This window comes from Cajanus cajan, chromosome 11 (assembly GCF_000230855.2).
Source record: "Cajanus cajan strain Asha chromosome 11, NIPB_CcT2T_4, whole genome shotgun sequence".
Classification (NCBI taxonomy): Eukaryota; Viridiplantae; Streptophyta; class Magnoliopsida; order Fabales; family Fabaceae; genus Cajanus; species Cajanus cajan.
In genome coordinates this window covers 6340702-6367553 of record NC_138527.1, presented here as the reverse complement: position 1 = coordinate 6367553, position 26852 = coordinate 6340702, and the positions used below count along the sequence as shown (strand labels likewise).

Here is a 26852-nt window from a genome sequence, read left to right as displayed (position 1 = left end):
TGAAATGCAGATCATTGAATGACCCTTATAAATAATTCTTGATGAACATGTAATATAGAGATAATCACTACAATATTTGTACAGAACTCGTAAAAGATCAAATAAACATACACAGTAATTTCCTTTATCCTGGATCAAATAAACAATTAAACACAGTAAATTTGTAGAAGGAATTTCCAATTGCTAAATGTATAGCAGAAGTCTAACATCGAAATCAAACTCCTTGCAAAGAAACATATGGACCCCAAATCAGTTCTGTTTAAACTGATTTTCTTTCATCGAACCGTTTTTGTTGATTCACATGATGCATGCTTTCGAGCACTCAGATAAACATATGGACCAGATTTTCATGCTCTACATTGCTGAAATTTGTTTGCTTGCAAGTTTTTCATTCACTGCTGAGCAAAGCAGCAGAAATATACTGCTTTGGTTATATGTTGAGTTTTCCATAATCCTGAAAGGATAATAATACTTCTACAGAAGAGAGATGCGTGCGTGAATTGATTATCCGCAGATACTCTCCAAGGAATTGAGTGGTTCTAGATAAGTGGCCTTGGAGTTTTGAATATAAGAATTAAAGCCAAGAGCATTCATCGGTTAAGCCATCCTTTGAGTCACCAAAACAGGAGGTCCAAATGCTAACTAAGCATCATGTTTCTTTTCACCCATCATAAGCAAAACTTCATCCTGGTGTACAATCTTTGCCTTTTTCCCTTTCTCCACAACCAAAACTCCTTCTGCTACCCTTTCATCTTCAACTTGAAGCTCAGGCATTAAGTTTCTGTCTATCGTAGTAGAGTTACATATGTCCACTGAACTGCATTTCTGAAACTTGAAGTTTGGATTCAAGCAGCTATGAATGAAAGCGTCTGAGGTTTCAGCATTTACATAGTGAGTTGAAGGAATGCATATGGTGTCATTATTTGCAGGATCATAACATTGAATCCCCAATTCAGAATGAATTTTTTCTTTAAGAGAAACCATCTTATGCTTCTCGCCATGCACTAGTATAACATGCTTCGGGGAGAGAAATTTTACAAGATCCATTATCCCTTTAGAATCAGTATGAGGACTAAAAGCCAATTGATGAACCTGTCAATTTAAGACAAGTAAAAGTTATTCCAGAAACTAAATGAACTGACTGAATTACCTTCAATGCCAATTTGTACAATATATTTCTCAATTTGAAATTTATATAAAATGTACATTTAACTACATGACTTCCTTGTTTTTGGGTATTCAAGCATTTCAAGACTAAAAAAACAATAATTTAAACAGTACTACAATTTCTTTTTGCTCTTATTTCTAAAGCACACAAGTTTTGGAAACAATTTCATGATAAATGGAGGAACATCAGTAGGTGACAGAGACACAAGCATTAGTTGAAGAGGATGAAGCTATAGAGGAAGATGAACTTATAATCGGTTTATACCCACTATACCAATGTCAACACAAGCAGAAGAAAATAGAGTTTTCTTTATCTCCAACGAGAAATGACAAAAGAAGGTTTTACTTACTCTCAAATCATGTCGTAAGCAAACACACATCAAACATTAAACTTAAGAGGTTAGACTAATTTAATAATCTGTGAAAATGGAGAAATTTTTCTGTTTTCAATATACTTATATTATTTTAATCACTCGGCAGATTTATTTATTAGTACATACTGCTAAGCTTTTCCCTATCCAGGTGGAACATCTATATGCCGAAGTTCATAATACTGGACTGGAAGTAGATATATATCCCTGGAAATGGGTAGGAAGTAAAATGTACCTGGCAACGCACATCTATTTTTGTATTAGGATCCAGATCAACTTTGTCCCGCTTATCTGACATTAATTTGTGACCTATTGTTCCAGCCACGCAATACCTACAAGAGTAACAAAGTAGCAGATTAGCATAATACAACTGGTATGTGAGTATATCAAAATAGAATATTTTTGGTACATATTTATACATATTTTTCTTAAAAAGAAAAAGACTACTGTTTATGAGACTGAAAAAGAAATAGGGAAGGAAAGCCTCTTCATGCACTCAATATATGTTGTGATATAAGATCCAGGCCATTAAATAAAGAAGCCATAGATAAGAGAATAAACCATATTTCAAAGTTATTTGTAATTAGTAACCACCATCTTCCATAATTTTATGGCAGATTTTTGGGCTGCCACCATCCACCATTAATAACATTGCACCCAAGTAGAACCAGAGTGTGTGGGGTTTGTATTCTCATAAATCTTTCCCTTGTGTTTCTTTCCCTCCTCCACAACTTTCTGTTTTACATTCTTTTGCCCTTCTACTTATTTTACTTGTTCATTTATTTTACTAAAACCCTTTGCTTTCCACAAATTTTGTAGTCTTTTTTTTGCTTTAATTTTCATCACTTAAATACAAGCATCATTTGCCTACAATATAGCATAGAAATTGAAACCCATATTTTGAACAGTCTCTAAACAATGTTGATAAAATCAAGATCTTATCCAGAATTGAGGAGGAGGTGAAAACTTGTAATTCAAGAATTACAACCGAGTTACGACTCTCGAGTTATGACTTCTCACCTCCTTTGTGATCCTAGATAAGATTTTGATTTGAACAACATTGATTGGATTTATGCATAATTTGATAAATGGATTTAATCAGCACCTATAAAAAAAATGATAGAAAATTACGAACCTAAAATTTGTAACTTCTATCTAAAAAATTAATCATGTGAATCATTTACATGATTTGAAAATGCAATCTCAAACTCATACACATCAAAAACATCAATTGCATTTCGAATCTTCTTTCCTTTCACAAAATATGCGAGCCAGTCACTTCCTAATCAGCCAGATTATTAAATATTGAGGGAAACATTTATGGAGAGATATCTATCATTAAAGGAGAGCAGTTTTAATAAAAAGAGATATTTATCATATATGGACATTGGACAGTATCAAAATAGTTTGATAACCATAAACTTTTCAACGTGACATGCTAATTGTGGGAAACATTTATGTGTATTTTGCTCATCATGCCATCAAATGGCTAATGTTAAGAGAAAGAGAATAAATATACTGTAAAAACAGAAAGAGAAGAAACAAGGGTGTACCCAGGCAAAGTGACAAGGTTATTTTCCGACACTGCCCAATGCTTAAAAACTTCAAGTGAAAATCCGCCGCTTATCATCCCAGGAGTGGCAAAAAGAACACAAGGACCAGGAGCGTCTATCATAGACCTTTCAAATTTTTGAGCTGTAACATCCAAACCAGATAAATAGGCATGGAACTTATCAGATGACACACATCAAAGCAACAGAATATCCAATCTCAATTTCTACAAGTTTTCACATGTCTTAGATTAGTAAGTTTAAGCCTAATTCGACCCTACAAAATCGATTTATAAGGTAAAGGTTGTCATCCGTTTATAAACTATTTATTTGCCTTATCTTTAATCAATGTGAGACATAAATTTTTTCCAATACATTTTTGAACTGTAACATCCAAACTAGATGAATAGGCATGGAACCTAACTCGGTCCTACAAAACTGGTTTATCAGAAAAAAGTTGTCCTCTACTTATAAACTATTTATTTGTGTTATCTCTAGTTAATGTGAAACTTGAGACGTTCAGTACTATTGAACTTGGTACATGGATAAATAATTGGTGGCTCTTTTAGAGTAGATCTATGGTAGCTTGGATACCATATTAAAGAGAAACATATTATGTATTATTGATGAGGGAAAAATATTTCACAGAAGATTACAAATATGACCAGGTCCGAAAATCCTGGGAAAAGAGAAAGTCCTAGGGCTTAATGAAGTGCTAGCCATTATTCGAAGGGAAGAAAGTTGGAGAGGACTGATGCTAGAGACCCCAACTACTAAAACCTCAACAATGGTGGCCGAAGGAAGAACAACCATGGTTGCTAACTAGAGGAAAAGTGGGTTTCCCAATATGGAGAGAAAGCATAAGGAAGTCTGGTGTACCCACTGCAACAAGCCGCATCACACAACGAAGAAGTGCTGGAAATTATATAGAAAACCCCCAAGCCAAGAATGGGGGCAGAAAGGAGGCCCTCCAATGGGGGGATGGCAAGGGCAAGCATACATTGTTAATGGACAAAGTGAAACATCTGTCCAGCTAAATCATGAAGAGATAGAAAGGGTAAGATCCTTCCTTAGTAAATTGGAGAAGCCTACAAGTATGTGCTCCTTAACATATTTTGGTAAGTTTCCATTCTTTTTTGGACTTAATGTTTCAAATACACCTTTTACCCATAATTGGATACTAGATTCTGGAACCATTGACCATATGACCCCTCTACCCAAATACTTCTCCACATATTCTCCATGTCCTAGCAACAAGAAAATTTCCCCAATAGATAGAACCCTTATAATTGCAATAGGACAAGGAGAGGTCCAAATAAGCCCATCCATGACATTAAAAAGTGCCCTACATGTCCCTAAACTATCCATCAATCTAATTTCTATACAAAATCTTACAAAAGATCTCTCATGCAACATTGTTTTTCATAACTCTTGTATATTGCAGGACAAGAACTTGGGGAGGACGATTGGACATGCTAGAGAATGAAATGGCTTGTACTATATGGAGGACTTTAATCTGCCTACCAAGAGTCACTCTCTCATATTTGAATCCCATGACCAATAAAGAGAAAGCTCAACTATACCACTGCCGGTTGGGACACCCTTCATTTAGAGTTATAAATGTGATATTCCCTTCCTTGTTTAAGAATTTAAATGTGGAGAGTCTCCATTGTGAGGTGTTTAAACACAAACGTGTACCTTTCCCCATTAACAATAAGATGAGTCCTTCCCCTTTTATCCTTTTGATACCGACGTATGGGGTCCTACTTATGTCCCTAATATCTCAGGTGTTAGATGGTTTTTAACTTTCATAGATGATTGTACCAAGGTGACTTGGGTTTTTTCCTATTGAAACAGAAATCTGAAGTTAGCTCCATTTGTTTTCCATTTGTGTCAATGATTAAGAATCAATTTGGAGTCAGTATCAAGTGAATTAGGTTTGGTAATGCCAAGGACTATTTTAACCTTGTGCTCAACTCTTTTTTCAAAAAGGAAGGGATAATTCATGAGCCTTCATGTGTGAACACACCCCAACGGAATGAGATTGCAGGAAGGAAAAAATGGACATTTATTAGGCCAAACTAGGGCTCTACTTTTTCAAAATCATGTTCCTAAGAAATTTTGGGGGAAAGCCCTTCTTACCAAAAAGCCCTTCTTAGAATCCAAAAAGCCCCATGGAAGTCCTATCCTCATTTTACCCACACCTGGATCCTACCAATAAACTCCAACCTAGAATATTTTGGTGTATCCTTTGTGCATTTTCATAGTAATGAAAGGGGAAAACTGGATCCTAGGGATGTCAAATGTATATTCTTAGGGTATTCAATCACACAAAAGGGATACAAATGTTTTCACCCCATCAAAAATATCCTATTATTCAAGGGATGTCACCTTCAACGAACAAGAGAGCTACTTCAAGCAGCCTCATCTTCAGGGGAAAAATGTAAGAGAGGAAGATGAGCCTCTCATGCTTCCAAATATGGCATTTGGACTTGAAAGCAGGACAAATAGTGTGACTGTCCTTGAAACTAAGAGAAGAACAGAACAAGCACCTAACCTGCGCCTAATGGTGGGAAATTTGGGGAAAATCTGGTATATTCAAGGAGAGAAAAGGCCATTCTAGAATCTGTCTATGTCCAAGAATCCAACTCACCATCATTACATGAGGTAACACTTTATAATCCTTTAAATTCAAATAATGAGTTTGTTTCTCAGAATTCAAAAGCTCAGGTGGACCAAAACTTGGACCTTCCCATTGCTCTTAGAAAGGGAACCAGAACATGCACCCAAAACTTCCTATTCTTTGAAAAATTTTCTCCTGCTCATAAACCTAAACTCCACACCTCCACCTTCCTCTATATCTGAATCATTATCTGATAGGAAATGGAAACAAGCCATGGATGTGAAAATGGAAGTGAAACAATAATGGGACTTGGGAACTTGTCACCTTACCAATTGGAAAAAAAACTAGTAGGGTGAAATTGAGTATATACCGTAAAATATCGGACAACGTTACAAGGAAAGGTTAATGGCTAAAGGTTTCACTCAAACTTATGGAGTGGATTACTTGGAGACACTTGCCCTGGTTGCTAAAATGAACACGGTCAAAGTAATATTGTCATTAGCAGCAAATCATGATTGGGACCTACAACAGTTCGATGTGAAGAATGCATTCCTATATGGAGACCTTAAAGAAGAAATATACATGGATTTGCCCCTTGGTTATGATGGATAGGTTGCTGCTGGAATTGTTGGCAAGTTAAAAAAAGCTCTATGTGGGCTAAGACAATCCCCAAAAGCATGGTTTGGAAGATTTACCAAAGTTATGACATGTCTAGGCTACAAACAGAGCCAAGGGGATCACACTTTATTTATCAAACATTCAGTTTCAGGGGGAGTAACAATATCATTGGTTTATGTAGATGATATTATAGTAATTGGGGATGACAAAAAGGAGCAGCAAATGTTAAGTCAATGCCTTGCCACGGAATTTGAGATCAAGACATTAGGGAGAATTAAATATTTTTTGGGGATTGAAGTGGCCCATCCCAAGAAAGGAACCTTCATATCTCAACAAAAATATATTACTAATTTTCTTAAAGAAACAGGTAAGATAGCTTACAAACCAACAAGTACTCCAGGTGATCCAAATATAAAGATGGGAAGTGCGGAAAAGGATATTGTTGTGGACAAGGAAATGTATCAAAGACTCGTGAGCAAGCTTATTTACTTATCTCACCCTAGGCCAAACATTGCTTTAGTTGTGAGTCTAGTCAGCTAGTTTATGCACCAACCAAAGGAAACACATTTACAAGTTGACCTTAGAATTGTCCGGTATTTAAAAGGGACTCTAGGAAGAGGGATTTCGTTCAAACGAAACAAGAGTGTAAGTTTTGAAGCATATAAGGATGCAAATTATGCGGGGTTAGTTGTGGATAAGAGATTAACTACTAGATACTACACCGTCTTTGGTGGAAACCTAGTGACATTTAAGCCAGAAGACATTGAGATGAGATATATTGTCTGTTAAGTCAAAAGACGATATTAGATCTCTCAAATTTTAATGATAACAAACAAAAAAATTTCTTTTTAAGCAAAGTCAAATATCTATAAAGATATATTATATCAAACAAAATGTGAAAAATATATATCATCTATAAGATGAAGAAAATCAGACAAAGCATATAATTTGTCTCTATGTATTAAACATATACTTTTAAAAGAGACTAACATTAAATTTCATTCATGTGTTATTCTTTAACAGATCGAACAAGAAAAAAAACTTTAGAACTCTCGAAATCTATTAATGAAGAAAAAGATAAAATATTCGTCAAAAATCAAAATCCTGGATATCACGAAAAAGGTTCTACAAAAGACTACTATGTGCTGACTTCAACAACTCTACACTGACATAGCTTATGTCATGCTCAATTTAGAAGGAAATGATGATAAATAGCATACTAAATCAAATAAGTGATACACGTTTTGTTGAAAGGCATTTAATGCTCGCATTAAATACATCAATGGTAATTTTTAGGATCAACAAAGAAGATAGACAAAACAACTCGTGAAGCAAATTGTAAGTCCAACTCAAAGTTACTGTAACAGTCATCTTCTCTAAAGCTACTATAAAAAGATCAAGCCTTCAAACAACAAATGCAAAAGAGCGACACATAGAACAAAAGCGATAGAAGCAATACACATCGAGAAATCTGTATAGTGATACATACAGAAATACACAGAGCTGAAAAACTACAAAGAAGCATTCTATTGTAAATCTTGTACATATATCTTTGTAGAGTACTTGTGCTTTCATTGTTGATTATATCATGTCTAAAAGAGACGAAACAATTTTGTAATTATTCACTACCTTGTTGTAAGGGGTTGAGCTTGGAAAAACTTGTATGAAAGAATACTTAGTATTAAGCCTGGAGAGGCTTGTGTGAAAGAATATTTAATGTTAAGTCTGAAGAGGCTTAATTGAAAGAATACTTGGTGCTAAGCTTGGAGAGGCTTGTTGTTTAAAGAATACTTGGATAATTTCTTAAAGAGGCAAGTCAAAGACTATTTAGGATTGAGTCAGAAGTGGCTTGGTAAAAGAATACTTGTAACTTTGTGAAAGTTAGAGGAACTTAATGTGGTTGGATTGAGAACTGAACGTAATCTCAGTAGTTGAGATGAACCAACATAAAAATCTCTGGTGCTTCATCTAACTCTTCTCTAGCACTGCGTCTATTAAGTTATTTTCTCTTCACTACACAAAAGTGAATTTTTGATACACACTATTCAACCCCCTTCTAGTGTGTCTATTCTCCACATTGTCAAAACCGTGTTGTTCATTGTGTATTTTAGGAAGTTTTATATTTTATCCTTGCTATTATTGTATTATTTATTACAGTCGTATCTTGCTATTAATACTAGGTTTATGTATTTAGAAACAATCCCATAATCACGGGAATTTGTCTCCCTATTTGTTGTCCATATTTCCTAAATTTCCTGCAGGCTCATGTATATATAGGTCCAATGACCTCATAATTCAATAATAAGAAAAGAAAGATATTCTTGCTTTTAAATTTGAGAGATGCAAACTAGGAAATTGGTAACCTTGTAGAAGAATCTAACTGGAATCCTGAGATTTGAAAAAACAAAGATTAGCATGAAACTCAAAATAAACATTATCAAGAGCTAATTTACTCACTCATGAGATTTTTAGTGATATGAAGCACATGTAGAAGATTATGAAGAACCATTTTAACTTTAGAATTAAAAGGAGAAGAAACCAAAGAGGAACCAGAGGACGAAATATTCAGAACTTGCCCATTACCAATGAAAATCTGATTTGGACCTTCAAACAGTGATGTTTGTTGAATGTTTTGAGAATTGTCGGTAACATGATATGAAGCTCCTGAGTTAGGGAACCAAGTGGATGCTAGTGTAGGATTTGTGTTTGCGACCATAGCTTGAGGTTGCTTGTTTCTATTAAGCTTTTGTCGTTGTGACTGCCATTGAAGAAGAGCATGATAGGAATTTATACCAGACTGTTGAAAATTATTCTACTGAAATGGTGCATGTTAACGCCACTAATGGAACCAATTTGGACCAGGCATGTTCGATGCAGTAGAGGCTTGGTACTGAGGATTGAACCTACTATAGCACATAAGAGTAGTGTGGGCATAACAAAAACAAACTTAGCATTGAAACAAACTACATCCACCATGACCACTAGAACCTCTAAATTCAACGTATGAATTTGTGTTATGATAGTTAGGGTTTGCATCAAATTGGGAATTCTCATTTGACAAATTTTCACCATCACTTAGAGAAACCGAATCTGTTTGAGTAAGATTCATTGAAGGTGTAAATGAAGCAAAACTAGCTTCAGTATATTTTTGAAGATGCACCTCTTGAGCAAGAATGAGACCTTCGACTTCTTCAATGGTGATATCAAGAAGTCGACATCTGACGAGAGCAATAACCAAATCATACTCTTTCAGTATAATCCATATGTTAGCAATGTGAAGTAGAACCGCCGACAGAAAAAAGCGCATTAATAAGAGCTTTAATGTGAAGAAGATACTCTTCAACGGGACAATTATTGAGCAAGGAATGACGAAGCTTAGAACAAAGTTGCCTGGCTTTAGTGAGTCTGATGATGAAAATAGGTGTGGATTTTATCAAACCTCATAGGAGTGATTGGATCCAAGATTGCACGATAGCATGGAAGTTGAGAGAAACAATTACAGCCATGCAAGAAGCAATTGATCTTGCTTCTCCCAAATGCAATAATCAGGGTTTACGCGATTAGAATCGCAATCTTCTTCGAATAGGAAACACATCGGGATTTGAAATGCAAGGTGAAGTGATGAATTGCTGAAGATTTTGAGCCTTGATGACCAGTTCAATTTGTTTGATACCACAGCAAAAAATTCTTCTCTTCAAGATTTGCTTAATTATTTAGCAAACTGTTATAACTATTGAATATAAAGAAGTAATCTTCAACTTAAGAATGCTCCAACATCAAGGCTCTAGGTCACAGTCAATATTAAAGGAAAAACAGAACTGCATACACAGATGCAAGTGCACATGAATGCATAATAATGCAAGACGGAACATCAACAATATTGAAATTACCATGCTTAAAGTCAAAAGCATTATGTATAGAGAATGTATCTTTAATCTTCTGGCTTGTCCAACTAATAAGCATCTTATAATATGCATTCGCTTGGATTGTTAAACCTGAAAAATATATATATTTGAGTAGTTACTAGTTAGTTTTAATATGAAGCACAGGGTACCAACAAATAATGGAAGAAACATCAGTAGGAAAGTTTTAATATGAACTTATGAAGCACAGCTAATGGATAACATCACTGGGAAAATAGACTGCTCATGAAGTTACAGAAATTAGCTGTGTTGTACTATCATAATCTGATTCTTTTGCACAGGACAAATAAATTTATTCTGCACAAGCATAAACAGAGTGCATCACCAGAAGCTTTTGTTTAAAGAATAATGCCTAATTAACTCCATACCATCATCCTTATAGATATTCCTCTGTCTCCCCTTCTTATATATATTTCTAAATATTTATTTGAGATAATTGGAAATTTGCAATTATGTTATCATAGCTGTCTTCTTCGGAAATTAAATGAAAGCAGAAAAAAATACTTAATCACTATAAATTTACAATTACAGAACGACAACTATGTATAGATACCTAATTGGAATACTATTTTATTGTATAGATTTCACAAGAACTAAGGAATATGTTAGCATATACAGTTCTTGTGTGTTGGACAAGGTTGGCACCATATATCAATACGATCATTTTTATTTATAAAGATTTTCATAAATTAAATATCAATCGTTTACAGTGTCTTTATGAAAAATCATTTCTTGTTTGGCTTTCCCCTTTACATCAGCAGTATATTTGAAATTTCTATCTTTGGCAAGAGTTTGGCATCCTTCAGAACTGGCATTAAGCAATATTGATGATCAAGAAGGTTCAGATATGGAGGATTTTTATTTCACTCCATTTAGATTGGATTTAACAAGCAGTTAATGGTATAATTAGGACCAAACTACAGACTCTTCCAGGGTTCTTTCTTTAAAATCCATTTTTTCGGTTTAAGCCATTCTCTAAAATGGTGTAATTTCTACCTTGCTAACCCTCAATGAAAATCCAGAGCACCATTTATGGACAATTGCATGCAAGGTAATCAAATCAAGATTCAAATTGTGAACCATTGAGCTAATTTTTGAATCGTGAATCATAACTATATGCTCCAACTTGAGGCGAAGTGTTGAAAATCAAGATACAATATTTACATGTAATGTATAGAGATTTATTGGCAAAAAATCACAGCTTTAGAGGAAACAAAATACCCTCTAATTATTTATAAATTATAATTAATACAAGGCTTAAATATGTTTTTAGTCCCTCAAATTTAAGGTAAATCTATTTTTGGTCCCTCAAATTTAAAATTGTTATTTTTAGTCCTTGTAATTTCAAAAAATCTTATTTTAGTCCTTATATTCAAATTTTGTTAAGAAATTTATCAAACATTATTGCATAAAATTTACTTATTCATGTCCCTATTAGTGAAAATATCACATTAAATCCAGTTGATATTGCATAACTATCATAATTAGTCACTTTCAAATATGTTATTAGTGATTTAAGGGACTAAAACAAGATTTTTGAAAATTACAGGGACTAAAAACAACAATTTTAAATTTGAAGGACCAAAAATAAATTTGTCTTAAATTTGAGAGACTAAAAACATATTTAATCCTTAATACAATAAGCCTATATAAACCTATATCCATGATGCCTTTTAGATACATGGTTTTAGCCCAACATGTCTCTATTTTTCCTCTTTTTTAACAAATATCAAGTGCTTTTCAAGATTAATTTATACCTAAACATCTTTTGTGGCATGGAATCATATTTTGTGATACTTATGATGATACTGAAAGCCACTTTGTGCGCCAACTAGTCCAAGTTGAGCTGGGCGGACCTACTTGTCATGAATGGTTTCTCCCAAAAGCTTAAGCTATTTGGTGATGCACTAGTCCATAAACCTTGAGCAGAAATTCAAGCTTTTATTAGAAAAATTTGGGCAGCAAGGATGAGACCCAAGACCATATGGTCTTTGAGGCTCTGAGATCATCTAATGAATCATCTATCTTCAAAGATTGAGTGGTTAGGTGAAGGCAATGAATTGTTTTCTATAACATCTCTAACACCACTGGGGTAAAGGGCTCCCACTCCAAGCACTTATTTTTTCTATTCACAAGGTTAGTGTTAGGCCTCTTATAAGTAAATATTATAAGAGGAGAGCCAAGACTTAGGTTTTATAATAGGACTGAATTGTTTTAGCAGTTATTGTTATTTTAATTATTAGGCACTGGGTGCTATTAGTGGGGGCAAGCGTAACTGCCTCTCGGCAGTTATTAGCAAAATAAAAATAGCAGAAGAAGCAGGACAAAAGGTAGGCAGTTTTTGAGTGGTTTCGGGAAGGGAGAGACCAAGCTCTCCAACATCTTGTGAGGAAACCTTTGCACTCAAATCAGTTTACTAAATTTCCTATGTAATTTGTAATTCCGTATCAGTTAAATTGAATAAAATTCAGTCCTTATTCTCATACCAGTTGGTGTCTATCAGTTAGCACTTATTTATTTACAATCTGATGATTACAAAAATGAAGGAAATCACTCCTATATATAGACTTTATCACATTTGATTCAGGAACCTCAAAAGACTAAAACTTTTCAAATCTCAAGAGCCAAAAAATCTGTATAGGCTAATTAAAGATAAAAAGAAAATTATATTAATTAAAATAATTATACTCTACAACAATGATTCTGTATAGTTTATATTATACAAAATAACAGAAGAAATGAAGATCATTAATACAAAATGACAAGCTGATAAAAACCTGCTGAGAAGTAGATAGGAACCTTCAAATTCATGCGTTCCCAGTGGTCTTCCAACAAAATGCATAGCTCCTATATATTGTAATAAGTTGGTAAATATTAGACAAGCATTGCATCTAAATCAATGTTTTTAAAATTAAACTGGTCACTGAACCAGCAATTTGAGTGGCTCATGGTTTATTAATCTAACCTTGGTCAAATTGGTTTTTTAAGAATGCCTTTTTAATAAATACTAGGGGAAAAGAGACACTTCATGTCACTCTATTATTTTAATAAATTAAAAAAAATAATAGTGAGTGATTAACTAGAGATTGTGAGAGGTCTAAGGAGTGAAATTTACAGGAATGTAAGGAAGAAAGAACAAAAACTAAATAAATAAAAGGTTAAAATATTTTTTTAGTCTCTATAGGTTCACTTACTTCACCTTTTAATTCCTATAGTTTAAAATAGACCTCTTAGTCCCTATACTTATCACTTTTAGTCCTTATACTAGCAGTTTTATAATCTTTTTTGTCTCTATCATTAATTTTTTTGTAATATTGTCTCTTTCATGTTGATGTGACAAAGGTATTAATTCAACTTTATGTGTCTGATATCAAATTTATTTTGCTAGAATTATTCTAAAATAGGCCTCTTGATGCTCCGCGTCTATTTTGTACCTTCAACTGCGACACCCATTGTTTAAACACTTTTTTTACCCTCACAAAATTGAACACCTCAATCACATCAACACAAAACAAACAACGTTACAAAAAAAATTAACAATAGAGACTAAAATGATTAAAAAATTGTAAGTATAGAGATTAAAAAGATTTATCTTAAATTATAAGGAATAAAAAGGATTGGAAAAAAAAACATAGGGACTAAAAAGATCTATTTTAAACTATAGAGACTAAAAGATAAAATAAATGAAACTAAAGGGAATAAAAAGATATTTTAACCTACATAAAAAAATGATAGTGGGAGAGAAAAAGTCATTTGAAAGTAGTTATGAGAATAAAATGATCCAAAAGAAAAAATTGTACACCAAAAAAGATATATCTTTTATTATATGTATAGATCTATAGATATAAAAAATATATCGAAGGAAATATAAAAAATAGTGCTTGTTTGGGACAGCATAAATTCTAGAAAATCGTTATTTAGTTTTCAAAAGTTATCCCGAAAAGCAAGCAAAAATAAGTGATTACTGATTATTTCTTCAAAATAAGTTGAACCATATACACATCCATTAGCGATAACAAACAAAAAGATAGATTACAATCAGTGAGATGAATGGAAATCTTAATCAAAATACCTGAGCTCTTCCAAGTGCAAATGTTGGAATAAGCACTTTTCCTCCACAAGATACACATTTATGAACCTAAATCATTTAAGATGAAACTTAGTACCCAACGTAAGAGTAACTGTGGATCAGGTTAATTTTTGACAAACAAAAGCAGAAACTTGTAACTTGATACTGATCCAAGCTAACACAGCATGTAACTATCCTGTTTTCTTCCAAATAAACACAAGGACTCCTTATTAAAAAACAAAATAATGCTACAGATGTCAATACACCTGTTGTGATTCAGGAATTGTGTGTATTGTTGTACACATACCAATCTTATTATTTATAGAGTGAATACAATAAATGATAGAGATACTAATCTCTAATATTATGGAAACTAATCTAAACATATCCCTAATTGATAGTGAGGATAATAGCCATAATATATGTATCCACAATATCTGTAATATATTCACAATATCTGTAACACTCCCCCTCAAGCTGGAGCATATATATCATATGCACCAAGCTTGTTACAAATGTAATCAATCCGAGGTCCTTTAAGCGATTTTTGTGAACATATCTGCTAACTGGTCACCGGAGGCAGCCGGAGGCAGCAGTCAGAGGCAACGATCAGAGGCAGCAACCGGAAGCGGCGATCGAAGGCGACGGCCACCTGAAGCGACGGTCGGAGTCAGCGACAGGAAGCGGTTGTAGGTGGCGACCGGAAGCGGCGGTCGGAGTTGGCGACCAGAAGCGGCGACCGGAAGTGGCGGTCGGAGTCGGCGATCGGAAGCGGCGGTCGGAGTCGGCGACCAGAGGCGATGACTGGAGGCGACGGTCGGAGTTGGCGACCGGAAGTGGCAGTCAGAGGTGGAAATCGGAAGCGACAGTTGGAGGCGGCGACAGGAAGCGACCAGTGACGACGGTGTGACGACCCGAGGTGGCGGTCGAAGGCGACAACTGAAGGTAGCGACCAGAGGCGAAGGTCAGCGACGAGGCAACTGGCGGCACGACGACCGGAGAAGATTTCACGTATTCATATTGCCTCAAATCCAGTATTTCACGAGAGGACCAAACACATTGAAATAAATTGTCACTTCATTCGTGAGAAGATTTTATCTGAGGACATTACTACTCAGTTTGTTAACTCTACTGATCAGTTGGCAGATGTCTTCACCAAATCATTACGGGGTCCTAGGATTGATTATATTTGTAACAAGCTTGGTGCATATGATCTATATACACCAGCTTGAGGGGGAGTGTTAGATATAGTTTTATCTTATGGGCCTAGGCCCACTACTTTGTATATAAACCTATCTTTTGCTTTGCAATACACGAGGAATATGTTCTCTCCATTCACCATTACTCTCAACACTTTCATTGTAGTGCAATTATCTTTTTTAATAAAAATTTAAATTTGGTTCATAAATGGTTAGAAAAAAGATTCTAAAAGTTGAATTTCTTAAAGTTTCTTACCATTGGAGTAAATTTGTGTTTGAGTTGCTTAATACTGACATCGCACACTGAGAACCACTTTTTTCATTTTTCAATGCATGAAGCAACTCAAATGAGTTGCTTCCATTGGAGATGCCCTTATGGATATCATTGTACTATTTCTATTGTCAATATAAATACATGTGTGGTAAACATTTGTCATGACTACCAACAACACTTGTATAGTTAATATAGGTCAACAAGCCCAATCCAATAACTACAAAAAAAAAAAAAAAAAAAAAAAAAGAACAGAACAGAACAGAACTCCTTAAACAGCAAGAGTCCTAATATTCTAACTGTCCAATCAAAATGCACCAAATAAGAGCATAAATACACTCATCCACAAGAGCTTGCCTTTGTTCACCTGAGTCAAAACCTCTTGAACTAATCAACAAAAATTGTTCCACACTATTAGTACAAACCAAGGACTCTACAAAATACTGAAAGATACACTTTGAATATAATCAATGGCAGGTCAATGAAAAATGTAAACGGCAAAAGTATGACAAGATGAACTAGAAAAAAAGGACTGAGAAAGTGAGATCAACAATGCTTTTTCTTAAATAGATGTCTGAAAAAAAACAAGAAACCAAATTAAATAAGCAGCTTAATTGCATCAGTTCTATATAGTAAGTGCTGCGAATACATACAGCTTTGAGGAATTCCCTCTCTCGAGCATATCTTGAGTCACGTATTGTAGTTGCATACGTGGATCTGAAATTAAATTTTTAGAGTCATATAAAAAATGTATGCAAGAAATAAATATATAACGGGAAACAGTAGGAGTTTATGTAGCATTACAAACAAAATAATCCTTGAAAAGAAACGACTGAAATACTTGTGTTAAAGTACATGTGTATGGCCATTCAAATCACATGTTTCCGCTGCGCTAAAATCAGAAAAATTAGAGTCTGTCGTTGCCATTGAAATCAGCAGTTAACCAAAATTGAGTATCCATCATCGACAATCACAATGTCGTGAGTTGAGTAGTCGGAAAACTCCCCAAGCACCACCACTATATGCCTCCTTTTCTAGAGCATGTAGGACCCATGCCCATCTCCGGCGAGATCCTCTCATCGATGACCACCAAACAGGTTTGTCGGTGACCCCCTAGCCCATTCCAAGGGGTGGTGTCATCCAAATCCTTCGTGTTTAAAGAAGATATGAGTTTTTTGTCTCTCTGTTGCTTATGTTGTTTTGTTTGTCCATGGGTGATGAAAAAGCCCCCCCTTTAGGTACTAATGACTTACCCAATGTACTCAATAATCTTTTTTTTTTTTTTTTTTTTTTTTTTGATAGGCAAATGTTAGTTGTTAATTGTTAGTTTTTTTGTTAGTGGGGGGATTCGAACCCACACCCTCCTTATCACTCCAACCCTATGTCCCTCCCCCCATAATCTCTCAATAATCTCTCACATACAATTCTAACACACCCTAGTAACTGAGGTAGGTAAGGTGGGACTCTCGATGTTAGATTGGGCATACCATTCTGACACTCCGTTGGAATAGACAATACACAAAGATGGACTATAGGCTTTGATACCGTATTTGATTTCATTTTGAAACCAATTGGCATTAACTAAAGTTGCCCAACAAGTACCTAAACCAAATGTCAATAATTAAGGCAAACAATATGATACTCTCCAATATAGTGCACTACTTTTGGGTTACACCCAAAAATTAGCACACATAATCCATCATGGGTGGTCCATGTTTGGGTTTTGACAAGGTTTACGTCAGCTATCAAAGGCCTAACACAACACTTCTCCTTTACTTGATTTGATGACCAGCTATAGGACTAGGAAAGAGTAGTAAGACTCACTAATAAATTAGGGAAGTAAAATGCATTTGACCCCAAAATTGAAATTGATTAAATAATGAAAAAAGGAGACAAGAATTCATCTTATGACCTCTTGGTCACATATGAATTGATAGTATTCAAGGGCCGACATCCCAAAAGTTAAGGCTATTAGGTGCAAGCCAAGGAATGATTCATATTTCTAACAGTAATATTAATATGAGAATGAGATGAATGGTAATACAGGCAGATAAATAGTCCATGACAAGTATATCAAAAATTCATAATTATTGTAAAAGAATTAGGTAAATGATAAACATGTAAGAAAAAATCATTTATCAATTATCGCTCTCACTATAATATTGATAACTTTTTTCTCTAAGGTGCATTTATGCAACCAATGAAGTTCTTACTCAGTTATAACAAGGTCAAGTCGTAATCGATCAATTTGAGCTGCTCCAAGGTGTCTATCTGGTGTCATATTGTAGTCTCCTGTATAAACCATTTCTGCTTCGCCCACTTTTGCATAGAACATTGCAGCTCCAATAACCTTAACATATATGATGAATGATGAGCTTTAGTACTAAAACATGAATCCAAGGCATTGAAAGAACAAAAATCTACACTATCGATACATATACAGATTGGATAGGGAAAGTAACCCTAAAGTTTAATCCTAACTTTAATCCTTTGCGTCGTTCTTGTTATGGAACAAAGGAACTTTAATTCCAAAAGCTTTTTTTCAGCTGTTGATACCTATGAGAGAGAGAGTTGAGAGAGAGTTGAGAGAAAATCAATAGACTGTATTATGATTAGAAAATAGGATAATGATATCTGTGGGATATCACTTACATATATAGACCTAACAATCTAGCCAACTGAGTTGGTAACAGTAAACAGAAAAACAGAAAAGATACAGAAAAGATATAGAAAAGATATGCAATATTAAAACAGAACTAATAAAGATATTTAGTAATATAATCTCTTCTCTAATACACCCCCCACAAGCTCAAGGAGGATGAGACAGATCTGATGGATCAGCAACATTGAGCTTGGAACGCAGCGACAGAAAACGCTTGGGAGACAGTGCCTTGGTTAAAAGATCTGCATATTGATGCTGAGCAGGAATATGTGAGACAACCAGAGCTTTACTGATGACTTTTTCTCGAACAAAGAAGATGTCAAGTTCCATATGCTTAGATCTTGCGTGTAGAACAGGATTGTGAGACAGTGCTACTGTGCTTTGATTATCACAGAGCACTGTAGGAGTGTTTAGATGAACTTTCAGTTCCTTTAGAAGGGATTGGATCCACAAGACCTCAGTGACGGCTTGAGCTAAAGCACGATATTCAGCTTCAGTGCTTGACCTTGCAACAAGCAGTTGTTTCTTAGACCACCAAGACACCAGATTAGGGCCAAGATAAATGCAGGCAGCCGAGGTAGATCTCCTGTCATTAGGATCAGATGCCCAATCAGCATCAGTGAAGGCAGTAAGATTGAAGAAGGAGGATGACCGAGCAGGAGTAAGAACAAGACCATATTTAAGAGTCCCTTTGAGATACCTAAGGATTCTTTTGACCACTTTCCAATGCTCCTCCATTGGAGAGCACATGAACTGACTTACCTTATTGACACTAAAGGCAATTTCAGGTCGTGTAATTGTTGCATATTGCAATGCACCAACTACAGATCTATACAAGGTAGGATCATCAAACGAGATTCCTGTTTTAGTAAGTTGCTGACCACCAATCATAGGAGTGGAGATTCCCTTAGAGTCTTCCATTTTAACTCTGGTAAGAAGATCTGAAATGTATTTGTGTTGAGATAGTAGTAACTGCCCAGTAGAGAGTGTTTTAACTTCAATACCCAAGAAGTAGTCTAAACTACCAAGATCTTTGAGAGAGAAAGTTTCATTGAGATGATCAATGAACTTTTGCAACAAGGAGGGGGAATTGCCAGTGAGGATAATGTCATCCACGTAAACAAGCATGTAAATAGTGGCAGATGGAGTAGAAAAAATGAACAAGCTAGGATCACACTTACTCTTGTGGAAACCAAGCTTTAGCAAGACAGAAGTTAATCTGTCAAACCAGGCACGGGGGGCCTGTTTGAGACCATAGAGAGACTTTTGTAGTTTGCAAACAAGATGCTTACTACTTGGTTCAATGAAGCCGGGAGGCTGAGACATGTAAATGTCTTCTTCAAGCATTCCATTGAGGAATGCATTATTAATATCAAGTTGTCGAAGTGGCCACTGAAAGGTTACAGCAAGGGAGAGAACAATCCGGATGGTGACAGGCTTAACCACAGGAGAGAAGGTTTCAGAAAAATCAACACCAGGTTGCTGATGAAAGCCCTTGGCCACAAGTCTGGCCTTGTACTTGTTAATGGAGCCATCAGGATTCTCTTTAATACGAAAGACCCATCTGCAGCCTATGGGTTTTCGGCCAGGAGGTAACTCAACTAAGGTCCATGTACGGTTGGCATGCAGAGCAGTGATTTCAGCTTGCATGGCAGCAAGCCAATTGGGATCAGTAAGAGCAGTTTTGACAGTTTTTGGTGCAACATTGGACAGCAAAAGTGTAGGGTTAATTCTGGGTTGAACAATCCCATTTTTTGAGCGAGTAGTCATAGGGTGAACATTAAGAGTTGTGGCTGGAGGTGAATTTGAAGAGGATGAAACAGTAAGGGAAGTAGTGCTGTCAGGTGTTGAAGAGGGAAAGGAATTAGACTCAGAGGAACTAAAACTGGCAGAGATGGCAGGTGATATCACAGGAGAGGAAGGTGGGTTGTGTGAACAAACAAGAGAGGGAAGAATAGAGACAGAGGTAGCAGGGGTAGAGGTTTGATTTTTTGAAATAAAGAGATCAGTATAGGGAAATCTGTCTTCATTGAAGATCACATCTTTGCTGATATAGATTCGGCCAGATCTGCTTAGACACTTGTAACCTTTATGACTAGGTGAGTATCCTAAGAATAGACACTCTTCGGACCGGGGTTGAATTTTGTGTTGATTATAGGGTCTGAGTAATGGAAAACAGGAACAGCCAAAAACCTTGAGAAACTTATAGTCTGGATCCTTGTTATGAATCAATTTATAGGGTGATTGAAATTCAATAGAGGAGGAAGGTAGTCTGTTGATTAAGTAGGTAGCAGTTAAAAAGGCATGATCCCAAAATTTTAGTGGCAAGGCCGAATGATGAAGCATTGCCAATCCAAGTTCAACGACATGTCTGTGTCTTCGTTCAACAGTGCCGTTTTGATGATGAGCATAGGGACAAGTGAGTCTGTGAATAATGCCTTCTTGTTGAAGAAATGGAATTAGAGTGCGAAATTCACCTCCACCATCCGTTTGAACAGATTTGAGAGGTGTTTGGAATTGTTTCTCAGCCAGGGCCTTAAAATTTTGAAAATTGGAGTACACATCTGATTTTCTACGAAGGAGATAAATCCACATGTATTTGGTGCAGGCGTCTACACACGTTAGAAAATACAAATAACCACAACTAGATTCTAATGATGCAGGTCCCCAAACATCTAGAAAAACAAGTTCAAGTGGATTGGAATAAACAGTAGTAGATAGTTGAGAAGGAAGTCTATGAGACTTGGCAATACAGCATGAGTCACAAAAATCAGAAATTTTATTAATAGTTGGAAGATGAATATTACAAGTTTGTAAAGCTTTAGTTAGGGAATCATGATGAGGATGCCCTAACCGTAAGTGCCACTGTTTATAGGTATTTGAAACACCATGATTACATTTTGCAGAAAGAAAAATACAAGGATCAGAATTTGGAAAGGCTGAGGGTTACGTTTAGAGCTTCGCACCATTAAGAAAGGCACAAGATCGTGTTCAGATTATCTCCTTCGCATTAGTACTATTGTTGAGACTCTTGCTTCAATTGGCAGTCCCGTTTCACCTAGAGAACATGCTGAGTGCATTCTTGGTGGTCTCCCACCTGAATATGACTCTCTGATTTCAACTGTCACTGCATTCATCAGCCGTGATGACATCCTTTCTCCTACTGAAATTGAAAACATGATTCTTGCTCAGGAAGCAAGACTTGAACAAGCAAAAGCTGCTGTTGTCCAAGAACCCCTATCCATCAATCTTGCTCAAGCCACTCCTGTCCCAACTGGTGTGCCTAACGTCAATTTGGCTTTCCAGCAACCCCAGATGTCAAACCCTTCACCTAATACTGGTCAGAATTTTTCACCTCAGCCCCAAGCTGGCTTCAATAATCATGGAGGACGTGGTCGTGGATCTCGTGGAGGACGAAATCGTGGGTCCACTGTTCAATGCCAAATTTGTCACAAACGTGGACATGAAGCCTCCACGTGCTATCAGCTTTCCCATAGTCTATCCATGGGTGGTTTTCGGTTGCCTTTTCATTCTTTGTTTACTCCTTACCCCACTTATGGTCCCAATTCTCAATCTGGGTATGTGCCTCAGCACCCTGGTCCTAGTGCTGCTCCATACTATGGAACTGTTAATATGCTTGGACAGCCTGGTCCTGTCCCATGGCCCTCTTATCCTTTGGGTGGCTCCTTTTCTGGTCCTGGTATTCCACCTCCTGGATTCACCTTTCCTGCAGTAACCTCCAATCAGTCTAGCCATTCACGCACTGCTCCTCCTGCTCAACATGTTCATGCTCCTCCAACTCTTAACACTGCCACCGCATGGATCCCAGATTCTGGTGCTTCTCACCATGCAACCCCAGACCCTCAATACCTTCTACAAAGCGCTCAATTCACTGGTGCAGAACACATTGCTATGGCCAATGGCCAAGGTACATCTATTGCCTCAATAGGTTCTAATATGTTTCAGTCCCCTATGCATCCCTCCAAAATTTTGTCCCTCAAAGACCTTTTACTTGTTCCCAGTTTAACCAAAAATCTAATAAGTGTTTCAAAATTTGCTAAAGACAACAATGTCTACTTCGTTTTCTATCCTCATTCCTGTTTTGTCAAATCACAGGATTTGAACGAGACTCTTCTTGAAGGGAAACTTGGTGAAGATGGTCTCTATCATTTTCACCCGCATTTAGCAAAGAAGAAATCCTTCACTGTTGACATTGAGCAGAACTCAGCCTTTCCAAGCTCTGATACCATATGAGAGAGAGAGTTGAGAGAGAGTTGAGAGAAAATCAATAGACTGTATTATGATTAGAAAATAGGATAATGATATCTGTGGGATATCACTTACATATATAGACCTAACAATCTAGCCAACTGAGTTGGTAACAGTAAACAGAAAAACAGAAAAGATACAGAAAAGATATAGAAAAGATATGCAATATTAAAACAGAACTAATAAAGATATTTAGTAATATAATCTCTTCTCTAATAATACCATACAAATCTAACTTTTCCTTCATAGAACCTGGATGCCCCCACTGACCAGAATTCAAGTGATATTAGTCCTAAACCCTAATCCTGAATGCTGCCAGACACATTCTTACAGAATTTCATGAAGGCTACCTCTTCCAGACATTCAAATGCATTACTATACACTTTCCATTTATTTTGATTGTTATATAATGACTAGATTTGCCTATTTTTCGGCATCCTATCCTCCATCATCTTATAACCACAAAATCTAACCATGAACTTTAATGTTGAAAGATTCACCAACACATCTGGAGTTATACTTTATGCTGAAATGAAACATGGCTTTAGATATAAAGCTCGTAAGCCTTACATGTCCTGCATAATAGGCTCGTATCTGCAGGTCTTCATCTACTTGTACAGTCTGCCTCAGATTAACAGCAATAACTGCACAGGGAATCAAATTAAATTACAATCATTATAATAATATGAAATTGACATGCTAATGTAAGAAGCATGGTGATTTTAGATGGAAACCTGCTGTGTTCAAAAGTCCAAAACATACGCTAAACTACTGATAAGTATAGCAGAATCTTTTAACAAATCAATTTTAAAATACACACAAAAATGTTTATCGTGTAACTGAAATCTGCCAACATTTATCAATTAAAAGAAAATTTAACTTAAGTGACAAATTTATAGCCCAGAAAAAGAATAATTTTCGTTCATTTAAAATCCCTGACTTAACAGATGAAAAGATTATTTTTCACTTCATTAAATACCTGACACAACAGGGATCCTATATTACCTTTCTTCATGCACTCAGCAATTTGATCAGAAGAGAATAGCTCTTCCTCCCCCCGGCGATCAACCATCACTTTTCGATAGTCTTCCAACATAAGAGGAGCCAAAGCTTTTGTCGGGTACTGCTTAAAATGAAACAAAAACTAAATTAAATTTACTGGTGTAAAATTATGACATGGAAGCCTATGCTTAAGGACCTGTTTAGTTTCATAAATAAAAATGTTGCCTTCTTTTCTTCCAACGTTCTACAATATAAATATATTTTCAAAAAATTATATTAAAAAATCTGGTTAAATTATAATTTTGGTCCCTACATTTGCTTTCTGTGTTAGTCCTAAGTCCCTGGATGAAAAAATTGCAACTTTTGGCCCCTATATGAAAAAAAAATAACAAATTGGTGCCACCATTTCCCTAAGTTGTTATCACATTAGAGTACTTTTCAAATAGGAACTAAAATGAAAAACAATATGTAACATATAGGGATCAAAATGTGAAGTTTTTTACATGGAAGGATCAAAATGTACATTTGGTTTGCATAGGATCTAAAATAAAAAAACAGCATCAAGTATAGGGACCAAATTTAGGACCGTCACATAGCATGGTTACACAAAAAAATTTAACACCGTTACAATGTAGACATACAACAGGGGACTGATCATATAAGGATCAAATTATAGTAGAGTTTTTCATGCAGCGTTGAACAAAATATTCCATCAAGTGCCAGGACAAAAAATTATCATCAACCCAAAACTTTTACTACAAATATTCAAATTCCATTAAATTAGAGCCATATTCAGGCAAACATTTCATCAAACACATAACAGGAAAAGGACTTACCGTCATGTAAATCGGTCCATTATACCCGCAAACTTCAGTGAAGTAAGCCAAGGCGCCAACATGATCCAAGTGACTGCCCAATTTCGCAAATAACATCACAACTTTAAAACACGAATAACAACAGTTACAACAATAATGACAATAACAGCATCTTGAGGAGGAGCTGGTTGTTTTAACTTTTAAGTGTAATTAAGAGTCTGTTTGGAATTTTGGATAAGCTAAAAGCGCTTTTGAAAGCGTCTCTACTGAAAATAAAAAGTATTTCTCAGTAAAAAAAATAACTTTCGAAAGAGCTTGTGAGCTTATATTCAAACAAACTCTAATTTTCAAATAAAATGTTAGTTTTCATTACCAAACTAAAGGACTTAAACTCTCGAAACTCCACCGAGGAACTAATGGCCTTAATTACGGTGGTTATAAAAAATAATAGTAATAACAATAATATCAAAGAGAAAGATATATACAAGTGAGTGATGATGATGCAAGAGAGGGCAGCGTTGAAATCGTTATTAGGAGAGATGAGGCTAAAATCAGGGTAACGACGATTGTCGCAGTAGCCCATGTGCATTCCGCAATCGAACATGATTCGCTTGCCGTTGATGGTTACCACCACGCAGCTCTTCCCAACTTCTTGACCAGCGCCTGCAAAAGCAAAACACAACACGCGTTAGATTGCTTCATGCGCTTGCTTGCTTGAACGTGAGTAGGGGAAAAGGAACGAGCAAATACCTAACACCAGCGTTTCAATCGCCATGGATGATATCGCTCTCTAGCGCCAACGTACACCTGCGTCTAACTTGCAGACTCAGTGCCGCCAACACAACACTTAAATAGGACGGTAATGACGTGTCCCAAAACACTTTACCTTTTTCTCAAACTCCAATCAAATTAAGCCACGTCAATTAAAAATACATGTCAGTTTTTTCAAAAATTAACGACGTTACGGTAACCTCTATCATCCACACTTCTCCTTCACCTCCACGATCAACGCCCCTTTTGCAAGGTCGAGGCTCTGGAGGCCGGAGAAGTCGTTCGCGCCGGCGGTGGCGGGCGGCAGGGGCGGCGCGAGGAGGGAGTCGACGACGGTGAAGTGAGTCAGGACGGCGGCGCTCCGATAAGGAGGCTACGGTACAGCTTTGGTCATGGCGGTAAGGTAAGGAGGTTGGATTAGGGTTTCAGAGGAAGAAGGAGTAATTGCAAGGGGTGGGTCAGGGGAGGTGGAGGGGCAAAGGGGCAGATTGGGGGAAAATGAAAAAAAGAAAAATAAAAAGTTAAAAATCTCTGCCGTTAAATATATATAACAAAATTTCTATGATAACCATCATAAATTTGAATGGTATTGATTATGTCATGTTATGTCAATGATTTTAGCCTGATTCATCATTTTATATTTAATACTAAAACTATTTTATTTTTCATTTTATAGAAGTAATGTTTGTCTCTTTGTTGATACTAGGAAAGATATCGTTATCTATCTCTTTATTCACGGTTGGAAATATATCTTGTAATCTTTTTTTTTTTTTTTGTCTTGTGATTCAAGTGAAAAAATGTTTCATTTGTAAGTATGAAAGACTTTGAATTCATGATGTCCGATTCAATAACGAATAATCTTTCTTTTTTTCTCTTTCACAATTCAACCAGAGGTTATCTCTCTTCTTCTGTCTCATGATTCAAATTGAGAGAATGTTACATTCAATTCATACTAAGGTATGGAAGGCTTTGAGCCCATGCCCATTTCAACATTGTATAATGTTTCTATCTTGAGATTTCCATTCATATTGAAGCAAGGAAGACTTCAAATTGATGTTCGATTCAACAACAAATAATCTCTCTTTTTCTCTCTTGCACGATTCTAATATGAACCTAGAGGGATGGATTTGTTTTATGGATGTATCTAGGTTGAAATGCTCATAATTAAGAAATTAAAAGGAAAAAACATGGATTGAGATAAGAAATGGAAGAATAACGCTATAATTCCTAAAGATTGATAAGTTGAAGAAGATTCGTCATTTTGAATTAGAAAATTTAAGGATAAGAATCAAAAGTAGTTCTTAAAAACTTAAAGAGAGAAAATCCTCTCAATTGGAAAATTTCTAAATAATTCATTCTCTGTCTAAAATTTTTACAAAAGGTTCTTATTTATAAATTTAAATGGGTAAGATACATAAATTCTCACTAACACTTAATATCCACTAGAATTGACTCCTCACTATTCCACTAACTAATTAAATTCAATTAAGAAGCTTAAAACACTAAATGTTGGCATAGGTAACATGGAAAGTCATCTGACTT

The 26852-nt window shown here is 35.8% G+C and overlaps 1 protein-coding gene across 3 annotated transcripts; it reads right to left on the bottom strand.

Annotated features, from left to right (window-relative positions):
* Positions 1-25782, bottom strand: CPSF73-II (cleavage and polyadenylation specificity factor 73 kDa subunit-II). 3 transcript variants are annotated; one of them, XM_020350123.3, is made up of 14 exons: positions 25426-25781; positions 25290-25352; positions 25025-25202; positions 24561-24633; positions 23728-23845; positions 23293-23366; positions 18005-18141; positions 16445-16508; positions 14325-14390; positions 13030-13099; positions 10220-10324; positions 3092-3233; positions 1774-1870; positions 1-1092 (listed from the first exon to the last, which is right to left on the bottom strand). In XM_020350123.3, exons 2-14 carry the CDS (start codon positions 25312-25314, stop codon positions 643-645), a joined length of 1599 nt encoding a protein of 532 aa, XP_020205712.1. In that variant the 5' UTR covers positions 25315-25352; positions 25426-25781; the 3' UTR covers positions 1-642. The 3 variants fall into 3 exon arrangements, with proteins under 3 accessions (XP_020205712.1, XP_020205710.1, XP_020205714.1); XM_020350121.3 differs by having other exon boundaries at positions 25290-25346; positions 25426-25780; XM_020350125.3 differs by lacking the exon at positions 10220-10324 and having other exon boundaries at positions 25290-25346; positions 25426-25782.
* Between the last annotated feature and the right edge of the window lie 1070 nt (positions 25783-26852).

What these genes read in the sequence shown, in the direction of transcription:
- CPSF73-II (XM_020350123.3), bottom strand. Translation starts at nt 25,314, where the DNA reads ATGGCGATTGAAACGCTGGTGTTAG. An exon ending in TGCTGAGTGCATGAAGAAAG is followed by an intron (nt 23,367 to 23,727) that starts GTAATATAGGAT and finishes TTCCCTGTGCAG; the next exon opens with TTATTGCTGTTAATCTGAGG. An exon ending in TTGCACTTGGAAGAGCTCAG is followed by an intron (nt 13,100 to 14,324) that starts GTATTTTGATTA and finishes TACAATATATAG; the next exon opens with GAGCTATGCATTTTGTTGGA.